General features: G+C 35.8%; 1 protein-coding gene across 3 annotated transcripts in view; it reads right to left on the reverse strand.

The window, feature by feature from the left end:
* Positions 1 to 12,875, reverse strand: part of USP33 (ubiquitin specific peptidase 33) — a 62,940-nt gene that overhangs the window by 32,527 nt on the left and 17,538 nt on the right. For all 3 annotated transcript variants that reach the window (XM_059924759.1, XM_059924750.1, XM_059924766.1), the window contains exons 2-6: positions 4,402 to 4,533; positions 4,145 to 4,198; positions 3,650 to 3,712; positions 2,352 to 2,504; positions 4 to 106 (exon numbers count right to left, since the gene is read on the reverse strand). In XM_059924759.1, the coding sequence (XP_059780742.1) occupies positions 4 to 106; positions 2,352 to 2,504; positions 3,650 to 3,712; positions 4,145 to 4,198; positions 4,402 to 4,482 (454 nt within the window). In that variant the 5' untranslated portion in view covers positions 4,483 to 4,533. The remainder of the gene's footprint in view (positions 1 to 3; positions 107 to 2,351; positions 2,505 to 3,649; positions 3,713 to 4,144; positions 4,199 to 4,401; positions 4,534 to 12,875) is intronic.

Here is a 12,875-nt window from a genome sequence, read left to right on the forward strand (position 1 = left end):
TACCTCTTGCCTTAAGTTCATCTTCTTCTTCCACTTCTATGTCCAGATCATCAAATACAGCAATCAGAGGAGTTTTTAATGTTGTGTTACTGGGTATTTTAAAATCCTTGATAACAGAAAAGATAGCAGGCTTGAACAAATCCTTAGGTCAAAAATTTTTTTTAATGTGTTCGCAGCTTATCTGTAGACTTCTACAATCTCTCCCAATACTTGTTACTAAAGTAATTTTGCATACTTTTATGCGTATGAAATAGTTTTAAATATTTTTTTAAATTCCAATATTAATTCCTGAGAATTGGATTAACTCAAGAGGTTGCAACTGGTGACTTGGTCAAATGCTAGTCCACACTGTTTTTAAAAAAAAAGGACAAAAACCGAAACAAAAGCAAAACTTTGAGCTAATATTTTAAAAACTGGGTGAGCTCACATAAAAATCAAATTCGGCAAGTTCTCTTCTAATAGCAGAAGATCAAAGTACACTGAACCCATTTAGCAACCATCAGTGGGAGGAGGAAACTGAACAGCAGAATGTACTTAGTACGTGTTCTGGTTCTCCAGCTTACTACAGCCTATTCCTCTTCTTCAAGGCATGCATATATGCACTTATACCCACCCACTTTATACATTTACTTTACCTTCCTGGCATCTGTAGATACTAGATATTTCGGTAGGCCCCATATTCTCACTTTGGTGTATTGAAATACAGAGAAGTAGAGCAGCTTTAAAAAAAATCATTCAAAATCTTACCTCCTACAAAATTGTTTGAAAAATCTTAATGACATTTGAATGGTTTCCAATACTGTTATTCTATAAATAATGTTCTGATGAACTGGGTTCAAACAGCCTGTAAATTTTATACTGCTAAAAAAATCTGTACAAATAACTTTTTTTTTCTTCTGAGTAATTTCTTCAACAATGGGATCATCAGGAAGTTGTATGAAATTAAATTCATGCCTTTTATGTGTCATAAATATAACTCATCAGGAAATTATTTACAAGCTATCAGAAAAGTATCAGTATACTTATTCAACCAGATTCAGCATTCACTAAGAGTTTGCAATCATAATCTATTTGGGCAGAAATGGCAGATAGCTGTTTTAACTTACTTTTCTTTAGTCAGTGATGATTATTTTCTCGATGTGTTTTAATTTGTATTTCTTCTTTGTGAACTATCTGTACTTATTCTTTAGATTATTATAAATTGTTATCAGTTCCTCATGTGATTCAACTTTTAATTATCACATTTTTGTTAATAGTGTTAGAGGGTTCAGGCAAACTTATTTTCAAACTACCATGGCATTCAAAAAAAACCAAAAAACACGTTTTTGAATGATAGATAGGTATCAGTAGGAGAAACAGTAATGATGGTAATTTATGAACTAGAGTTATTCAACTATGAAACTAGAAATGCAACAAGTATACCTTGTCTAAAATCTACTCACTTTAAGTTATATAATGTGTGAGGCAAGCAAATTTACTATCACAAATATCTACCATCAGAATGTGATACAAAGATACAACACAAAAATCTTAAGAATTGGTATCAAAGAACACAATTATAGAAATACAATGTGATTTCTATAACACAGAAGGAAAAAACTCACTGATGTGTTAATTAAACCATACAGACCAAATGATGATAAGACACCAACTATTCTTATTTTTTTCATTCCTTTTCCTATTTTTTCTTTTTTTCTTTTTTTTTTTTTGGCCACGCTGCACAGCAGGCGGGATCTTAGTTCCCCAACTAGGGATCAAACCCATGCGCCCTGCAGTGGAGGCGTGGAGTCTTACCCACTGGAGGGCCAGGGAAGTCCCTCCCTTTCCTATTTTTTATATGACTAGAAAAGTCTCAATATTAAGTGACCAATCTTTGCAAGCTTACACATCTTTTGTAACCAAACACTGATGCTAAGCTTTAATGTATTCTATCTGGTTTTCAATAAATTAGTAAAATGTTTACAGTAATATACATGGGGGTGAAGCAGGGAGGGAAATGAGGAAAAGAGAGCAGAATTAGGGCCTATCAAAGAAGGCCCATCACCTCTCCTAGAATCAGATTGGCTAGAAAAAGAACACTATTTAAACCAGCTGTTTTTTTAAGTTTTTAAAACACATCAGGTGCTTTTCCATCTTCAGACAGGTGTGGGCTCCAATTTCACTCTAATCCATCACTCTACAAAAGAACGAAGGCCAGCTTTGGTGTTTCATTTGAGGAAAAAAGGCACATTATGGAAAATTTTTAAAGTACAGGTGAAGTAGGGCTCTTTTAGCTTTCAGCTACATGACATATTCTGAAATTATTACCTGAAAATATTTGATATTTTAATTACACAGATTTAGATTATTACCTGGACACTATTTTCTTGTGTTTGGTGAAGTGGTTTTACATGAGGTAATGAAGGCTGAGTTCCTAATTTTCTATCCAAAAATACTTCTTTGCTGCAAGCATAACACCATACTCGAAGAGTGGTAAGGTTCACAGTTAGATAATGCTTTGTCTCCTGTATAATTTCATGGGAGAGAGAGAAGAGGAGCCAAAATTATAGTTGAAAACCTTTCAAAGGATCATAGAAGATAAACTGCTGGCCTTTGATGAATAACAATATACTCAAAAGAGAAAATTTAAACTGGAGCACCAAAAAACCATTTTTTAGATAAATTGCTAATGCATAGTGAATAGTAACAATATCTAAGCCTACTCCAAAAGTTATTCTATTGTCATTTTTCACCACTATTCATTATAAAGATAAAGATAAGACTCATTATAAAGATAAGACTCTGCTTTGCAGTTAGCAAGTAATTATAATACAAGAAAATTGTCAATAGCGCAGTTAACTGTTCCAGGAGATCAGAATGGCAAAAGAATATAAATGACATGAATCAAAGCACAAAACAGCTCAAGCGATAGTGAATATGATCTTGGATATACGAAACTCCAGCCTCTCTCAACTAGAGTTCTGCAAGAGAATAATGCCCTATAGACAATGATCTGAGTAACTATTTTCTCAATTCTCCCAAGAATGGTACATAGTACCACCATTCTAGATGCACCAAAGAGAAGTAAATTAACTATGTACCATGATGCCTGAGAGCCGTAATTAATTCTTTTGAGGAACCCTGGTTGAGAACAGTTAATGCTGTAGAGATAAATATGAACAAGACAGTTCATTCTCAAGAAAATGTATAGTTTAGAATGGGAGCTCTATCTAACCTGTAAAAGAAGCATGCCAGAATTACACACAAGCACCAAACAACCAGGGTGACGTAGAAAGGGGACTCCAGTAAGGAGGATGTAGAGAAAAAGGTATATGAGTTGAGACTTGAAGTCAGCCAGGCCCTGTCATAGCCTAGGCTTCTATTCTTGACTTCAACTTCCATATCCTACTAATACCTTCAGCTACCACCTCCATACATCTGGAGGTACGTTTCTTAAATCACTACTCTCTTAACTACAACCTCTTTCTAATATTGATCTTAGCAATTCCCCTCCCCACCTTTTTATAAGCTAAGATTTAACTCGTTTATTAAAAAGAAAAAAAGAAAAACGGACAAAATTTTGAATTACAACTTAATGTTGTATTTGCTCTCCCTTTCCTTCAGGCTCTCTTTAAAAAACATCTTGCACGAAATTTTTCTACATACATACCTGAGAATGTATGGTGCTATGATCTACTTGTGATTCACCACAGCCAACATATGAACATCTATTCTATAAATAATTATATAAAAAGGAAAATTAGCTTTTTATAACATGTAAATTTACAATAATAGCATTACAATTACATTTACAATGAAGTTCGGATCACATGTTTTAACGGAAACATTAAATGACTTCCAAAGTCAGTTATTTTAACCAAAAGGTACTAGGCACAACAGAATACAACCAGAATATTTCTAAGCTAAAAGATATGTCACCACTAATAAAAGGTGAGGGTAAAATATTTTAGTGATTTACCAAACTCTGCAAAAAGCACTGCAAGTTAAAGCCCAAAGTTTAAAGTTTAATTTTTATAATCGATAATGATCTTCTTAAAGTATGTTCATTTATGAAGTCCTCTAAGTGTCAAAAAAAAATCTTCCAGTTAACCTTATTCAGATATAAATTTTTATATCAAACTTTTGAGAAGAAACATATACATACCTCCAGGCACGCCCAAAGGTTTGGTCCTCTGACTTTACAATCCTGACAAGAACCCTATGAAAGGAAAATCACACAGACAACATTACCATTACATAAATACAGCCAAATATATACATTCACTAATATCATATATAAAAAATTTGGATTCATGAACATAGAATATTGTAGTAATTTATAAAAAACACATATTTGGGAGAAAAACGAATATGATTTTTTAAAGGATTTTCTAAAGGAAGAAAAAAAGCCCTCTTTCTTACATGAGATTTTTGTATTAAATCTTCTTTAGTTATTTCACCAACTGAATCCAAATGCGGACAATGACCTCGAAAAGCTGACATTTTGTTAGAAATGTTTTCCTGTTTCTCAAGGCTTTCCAAATGAGGTAATACCTACAGAAAAATTGACCAGAAAAGTCAATTTTAAAAGTGCTAATATATTAAAAATTATTAAAAGATAAAACAAGAAGCATACATGTTTATAAGTTTGCCCTACAAAAGTGTATATTTTCAAATACATCTAGGGTACTTTCACAATTGAACTTAACTTCAACACTGGAAGTTTCTCTACTAATAAATAATCATTTTATTAAAATTGATACCTATGAGTCAATGTAAGTTTGTTTCTCCATTACTTCTGCTGCTTTTTCCCCCTTCTCCCATTTCACTTTTTAGAGGTAAATAAAAGGGGAAAAAATTCAGGTTATTCAATTTAAGTATTTTTATCTCCTCTTATTTTTCGTTTAAAAAGAATTAACCCTTAGGCTAGAATTGGAATTGAAAAGAAAAAGAATTCAAATGGAAACCTTCATTTTCACACTAGCAACAGCCCACTGATGATATAAATGAAATAGTTTGGTATCCTAGCAATAAACCAGGATAGTCACTTTATATCAGAGTTTCTCAACCCTGGCACCACTGACACTTCAGGCCAGATAATTCTGTCTTGTGGAGGGTTGTCCTGTACATTGTAAGATATTTAGCAACATTTCTTCTTCTACCCACTAGAGGCCACAACACCCTCACTACCACTCTGAGCTTTGACAACCAATGTCATTAGACAGTGTAAAATTATGTTCACTGGGGACAAAGTCATCCCAGGTTGAGAACCACATTATCATATGATCCTTCCAACAACACTGAGATAGGCACCATTATTATCTTCATCTGCATATAAGGCTAATAAGAGAAGAAAACCTAACTGAGTTCACATTGTTAACATAAGATTCAAACTAGGATTCAAACTAGGATTTGAATCCACCTATATATCTCATGGGTAAGAGCCAAGGACTCTAAAGTCAAACAGACCTGAGGATACCAGTAAGTGCTGAATGTCGTACTCCTACCGTAAGGATTAAATGAGGTAGTACATGTCATGTGTGTAGCACATACTACACATACACATAAAACTTTATTAGGCACTCTGCATCATCCCTTGAGGTTTTTCTATATGACCAGTAAAGGTCTCAGACCTCCCTCCCCTATGAGACAACCAGTTTAAGACTGAGGTAGTTTCCCAAATCAATAATAATTTCCCTAATATTCTTCAGGAGTTTCCTCAATTCCATTAAAGTAAACAGAAGGCAACGTATTTTGCAATCCCAGTGAACTTAATTTCCTCCAAGACATCACAATGTACTGTAATGTCACTAAATTTTATCTACCTCTACTTTAAATCTTATGAATCATAGAGCAAACTTATACACTGCATTCAATGCCCAGATTATCTTATGAATGGTTTAAGTGAGTGATTTCCAAGTAAAAGTCTCAAGTCTAACTCAGTAAGGATTTCTAGGTCTTCTTTGGACTGTACATTCTACCTATCTATCTATCTATCTATCGGCTGCGTTGGGTCTTCGTTGCTGCACACGGGCTTTCTCTAGTTGCAGAGAGCGGGGGCTCTCTTCGTTGCGGTGCACAAACTTCTCAATGCAGTGGCTTCTCTTATTGTGGAGCACGGGCTGTAGGCACATGGGCTTCAATAGTTGCAGCACAGGGGCTCAGTAGTTGTGGCTTGTGGGCTCTAGAGCGCAAGCTCAGTAGCTGTGGCGCACGGGCTTAGTTGCTCCACAGCATGTGGGATCTTCCCAGACCAGGGATCGAACCCACGTCCCCTGCACTAGCAGGCGGATTGTTAACCACTGCGCCACCAGGGGAAGTCCCGGATTGTACATTCTTAATAACAGGGCATTTCATGAACTTTCATTCACCTTTGGGGTTTGAGAACATTATTTGGGAAAAAGTTAAGAAACTTTCTAGGAAAGAATAAACAGTTATAAATGTGCTGAAATATTAACACATTAGTAAACACATTAAATAAAAAGGTTCTATCAAATCAAATCAAATGATAAGTCCAATATTATACTACAACCTACAAAATACAACAGGAATAACGCTGGGGTTGATATTGAATAAGTCATTATTTATAAATACCACATTACTACGTAATATTAAATAAGCCATGCTCCTCACTTTCAGAGCATGAAGTCAAACTTAAAATAATTGTTAATATTTTCCATGTTTTATTTATGTATGGAGGAGGGTTTCCCACCCACCTCTCACTTCCTTTTGTAATTAGATATCTTTTCCCTCTTATCTAATTACTCCCACTTGCAACCATAATGGAGTGACAGGGACCAGATTTACCCTCTCAAATAAGTAAGAAACCAGACCAAAAAATATAAAATAAGGGTTTTCAGACACAGACACTGGATAATAGGCACTGCAGGACACTGATCCGTAAGAAGATAAAAACAAGGTGACTGCCCCAACTTACTGCCTGGAGAGAATTTCTTTCTAGGTCACAGTACAGGCAGAAGAAAATCCAAACAGATTTTGGTGATCTCTCTAAGTTGAAGAGACAGAGTTGAAAATTCAGGGAGCCCAAGGTGAGTAACACACAGTAAAGAACTGAATAGAGAGCAAGTGAACTCTGGAGATTCGTAAAGGGCTACAATTATGTTTTCAACCCAGTACTGATGAGCATGTGCCTGTGATTAAACTACCCTAAGAAGGGGAAGGAACTACTGGAAAGGAGCAGGTAGAACAATTCTCAAAGCCAACCCAGGTCTGTCTGTGTTTCCACCAGCCAGAGTTGAAAGATTTCATAATACAGAGGGAATAAAATAGCATACTCAGAAGGGTATCGCCTTAGTATTGGGAAAAAATTATCCCTAGAAGAAAGACTACTTTGGTTCTGCCTTTAAAAAGTTCAAAAGAGAGCATTACTGTTCCCAAGGAACTTAACTGTGTCCCAGAAAAAAAATGAAGAGCATTTAAAGGAATGAAAAAAACCAGCACCTGACAAGGTAAAAATCAAATGTCTGGCATCCAATCAAAAACTATAAGATATACAGGGGCTTCCCTGGCGGCACAGTGGTTAAGAATCTGCCTGCCAGTGCAGGGGACACAGGTTCGAGCCCTGGTCCAGGAAGATCCCACATGCCGTGGAGCAACTAAGCCCATGAGCCACAACTACTGAGCCTGTGCTCTAGAGCCTGCAAGCCACAACTACTGAGCCCATGTGCCACAACTTCTGAAGCCTGCACACCTAGAGCCTGTGCTCCGCAACAAGAGAAGCCACCACAATGAGAAGCCCGTGCACCACAACGAAGAGTAGTCCCCACTCGCCACAACTAGAGAAAGCCCGCACACAGCAACAAAGACCCAATGCAGCCAAAAATAAACAAATAAGTAAATTAATTTTTAAAAATTATAAGACATACAATGAAGGAAAATCTGACCCTCAGTGGGGAAGAAAAAATAAGAGACCCAGACATAAGACAGATGATAGAATAAAGGATACAAATGATAAGGAGAGACATGAAAGATAGGGAAAAAAAGAGAGACCCAAATCAAGTATCTAGATGTTAAAAAAGAAAAATCTGTGGTGAAAAATACAATGGATGAGATTAAGAGTAGATAAGACAAGGCAAAAGAATAATGAACTTGAAGACACAGCAAAAGAAACTATGAAACACAAAGATGGAGAAAATTAAACAAGAGCATCACTCAGCTAGATGGAAAAGTCTGAATAGGATGAAAACTAAAAAACCTACAAATTGAAGCAACACAAGATATAAGAACAAATAAAACCACAGCATATCAAAAACAAGTTGCTTAAAACCAGTAACAGGACAGACGTCTTAAAAGCAGCCCCAAAAGACCCATAATGTATACTAGAAACAACATAAGCTGGAAGGCAGAGGAGCAACATCTTTGCAGTTTACTGAAGGAACACTGTCAACCAAGAACTCCATACCTAGGAAAATATCTTTCAAAAACAAAGGTAAAATAAAGACTGCTTTAGACATAATAAAGCTGAAAGAATTTATCACCAGAGTATATACCTGTACTATAAAACCTGCATGTATGCTTTAATAATTTTCCATATAAATCATACACAAATACAGATACAGAGATATACATGGCCATCTTTTTTGTCAATAATATTTTATTTTTTCAATAATATTTTAAAAGACATCCATTTATGTCAAAATTTTCATGGATACATATGAAATGCATTCACACATGGATGCATGCATTCAATCAATTCTTCTAATAATAGACTTTCACTTTGCTTCCATATTCTGCCACTAAAAAATCTATGTAAACATAATGGGTAGGCCTTTATATTTGTATTACATGGGCCGATTTATAAAAATAGATTTTACAAGATTACTTTCTAAAAATGCTATAACAATTCACATTTCCACTCATAAGGGAATACCATTTTCTGCACATCAACACCATTTTCTATACTAGTAACCAGTATTATTGGTTGTCTTTTTTTTAACTGTTGTCATTTGATGGGTATGCTGTTATATTTCACTAGTATTTAACTTGCATTGCCTTGACGTGCCTGGCTAGCTCAGTCAGTGGAGCATGAGATTCTTTAATTTGCATTACCTTGACAACCTGCGAGACTGTCTTTTCATGAATTTTATAGTCTCCTAGATTTGTTATTTTATTTAACGGCTCTTTAAATCTTTGCCCCTTTTACAATTGGGTTGATAGCCTCTCCTTGTAAACAGAATCCTGTCTTCTATACTGCAACCATTTTTCAAACTTACTATTTGTCTATTAAGTTTTTAATTTTTAATTTTGATGAAATACACATAAGTTTACCATCCTAACCATTTTTAAATGTACAGTTCAGTAGCATTAAGTACACTCACATTGTTGGGCAATCAATCTCCAGAACTCATCTCATCTTGCAAAAGTGAAACTCCACAGCATTACACAGTAACTCTCCATTCCCCCTCCCACCAACCACTGGCAACCACCATTTCACTTTTTGTCTCTACAAATTTGACTAGTCAGGGTACTTCGCAAGTGAAATAGAGTATTTTCTTTGTGACTTATTTTACTTAGCATAATGTCCTCAAAGTTCATTGATTTTATAGCTTGGGCCAGAATTTCCTTCCTCTTTCAGACTGAATAACATTCAATTGTGGTGATATCCCACTGCGGTTTTGATTTGCATTTTTGCAATTAGTAATGTTGAGCATCTTTTCATGTGCTTGTTAGGCATTAATTTATATATCTTCTTTGGAGAAAAGTCTATTCAAGTACTTGAGCCATTTTTTTAATCGAGTTGTTTGCTTTTTTGTTGTTGAGTTGTAGGAGTCCTTTATATACTCTGGATATTTAACTCTTTATCAGATACACGATTTGCAAATATTTTCGCCCATTCCATAGGTGGCCTTTTCACTCTGTTGACTGTGTCCTTTGATGCACAGAAGTTTCTAACTGATATAGTCCAAGTTATCTATTTACTTTTGTGACCTGTGCTTTTAGTGTCATATCCAAGAAGTCGCTGCCAAATCCAATGTCACAGTTCCCCCCTCTATGTTTTCTTCTAAGAGTTTTAGTTCTTATGTTTAGGCCTTTGGTCCACTAAAGTCAATTTTTGTATGTTTGTGTAAGGTAGGGATCCAATGTCATATTTTTGCATATGGATATACAGTTTGCCCAATACCCTTTCTTGAAAAGACTGTTTTTCTCCCACTGAATGGTCTTGGCACTCTTAAAAAACATTTGACCAGAGGATACTTTACTAAGATGGTGAAGTAGGCAGACCCTGAGCTCACCTCCTTCCACATACACACAAAAATTACAACTATTTACAGAGCAACTATCTATGAGAATGACCTGAAGACTAGCAGAAAAGGTTTTCCAGAACTAAAGATATGAGGAAGGAACCATGAAATAGATAGAAGGAGCAGAGATTCAATATAGTCAAGACCCACACACCTGGGTAGGCAACCCACAAACAGGAGAATAATCACAATTGCAGGGAATTCCCTGGTGGTCCAGTGGTTAAGAAGCCACCTTCCAATGCAGGGGACGCAGGTTGGATCCCTGGTTGGGCAACTAAGACCACACATGCTGCAGGGCAACTAAGCCTGTGCACCGCAACAACTGAGCCTACAAGCCACAACTAAACTAGAGAGCCTGCACACCACAACTAGAGAGAAGCCCACACGCCACAATGAAGAGCCCACGTGCCGCAATGAAAGATCCCGTGTACCATAACTAAGACCAAACACAGCCAAAAATAAGGAATATTAAAAAAGAAATCACTATTACAGAGTTTCTCCACAAGGAGTGAAGGTTCTGAGCTCCACACTGGGCTCTCCAGCCTGAGGGATCTGCAAAGTGAAAATGAGCCCCCAGAATATCTAGCTCTGAAGGTCAGTAGGGCTTGAGTATGGGAAAGCTGGAGGTCTGCAGGAAACAAATCTCCACTCTTGACTGGCAACCTCTACAAGAGGCAGCACCTGGCAGCCAACCAGGCCAGGGGCCAGCCCCAGCCACTAGCACACCCACAGCAGTCAGTGCTGCCACAACAGAAGACCCCACAATTGCCCCTTATTTGATAGGGGATCAATATCCAAATTATACAAAAACTCATACAACCCAACATCAAAGATGCAAGCAACCTGATTTAAAAATGGGCATTTTAAATAGACATTTTCCATAAAAGACATACAGGTAGCCAACAGACACATGAAAAGATGCTCAGCATCACTAATCATCAGGCAAATGCAAATCAAAACTGCAATGAGATATCACCTCACACCTGTCAAAATGGCTATTATCAAAAAGACAACAAACAAGTGTTGGTGAGGATGTGGAGAAAAGGGAACCCTCGTGCCCTGTTGGTGGGAATATAAATTGGTACAGCCACTACAGAAAACAGTATGGAAGTTCCTCAAAAAATTAAAAATAGAACTATCATATGATCCAGGAATTCCACTTCTGCATACTTTTCTGAAGAAAACAAAAACACTAATTAAAAAACATACATGTGCATCCCTATGTTAATGCAATATTATTTAAAACAGCCAAAATATGGAAGCAACCTAAGTATCCATCAACAGATGAATGGATAAAAAATATGTGGGGTGTATACACACACACACATATACACACACACAAAATGGAATACTACTCAGCCATAAAAAAGAATGAAACCTTGCCATTTGTGACTACATGGATGGACCTAGAGGGTATTATACTAAGTGAAATAAGTCAAAATAAGAAAGACAAATACGTATACATGGAATCTAAAAAACAAAACAGAAACAGACACATAAACACAGAGAACAGGTGGTTGCCAAAGGGGAAGGGGTGGGGGCATGACAAGAAAAAAAAATTAAAGTAACTACATGAGGTAATGAATGCTAACTAGCTTGACTGTGGTTAATTACTTTACAATGTATGTTTATATGAAACTGCCACATTGTACACCTTATATATAAAATTTTTCATCAGTTATACCTCAATAAAGCTGAAAATAGATTTTCTTAAAATTTGACTATATGTGTGCGTTATTTTGGGCTCTATGCTATTCCATTAGTCTATATGCCTACCTTAGTGCCAAAACTATTATTAACTTTCTTATGGTATGCTTTATTATTAAAAGTTTGCATTTTTATAAAATCAGACACATCTCATTCTATAACAGCATCTGAGTTTCCAATCTTAAGGTTTCATTCACCTTAATTTATAGAGCTAAAGCTGTAGAATACCCTTAAATTTTTTTTAACAAGGCTTTTAATCTATCTGGAGTTTATCTTAAGACAGGAATCCAATTTTATTTTCTTCCAGATAGGCAGACATTTGTACCAGTGTCTTTATTATACAATCTACGCATTTCCCACTGAATTATAATACTATATTTATTCTTTATTAAATTGGCACATAAAATATTTCTGGATTTTCTATTTTTTTAAACTAATCTGTCTATGCCCATATTATATTAATCTAATTCAGAGACTAATATTCTACACAGAATAGTTTGATAACTGTAAAACATACTTCCTTCACTGTTCCATTTCCGTTTCCTTGGCTACTCTCTAAGTACACTAGACAACCTGATAATTTTACCTCTTCTGTTCCAATATTAATGCCAGCTATTTAATTTTACTGTTTTAATGCATTTCTTAGAACCTCTAAAGGCAATCTTGAATATAAAGGTGATTGTAAGCATCCATGTCAGGGTCCTTATATTAATGTTTTGCCATTTAGGATATCTGCAAATATCTGGATAAATTATCTGGATAATTTTCTTCCATTCTTAATGTACTTAACATTTTTAAAATCAGAAATGGTCTTCCAAATTGAAGTACAGGGACTTCCTTGGTGGCGCACTGGTTAAGAATCTGCTTGCCAATGCAGGGGACACAGCTTCAAGCCCCTGCTCTGGGAAGATCCCACATGCCATACAG

The sequence above is a fragment of the Balaenoptera ricei genome, chromosome 1 (assembly GCF_028023285.1).
Source record: "Balaenoptera ricei isolate mBalRic1 chromosome 1, mBalRic1.hap2, whole genome shotgun sequence".
NCBI classification, from domain to species: domain Eukaryota; kingdom Metazoa; phylum Chordata; class Mammalia; order Artiodactyla; family Balaenopteridae; genus Balaenoptera; species Balaenoptera ricei.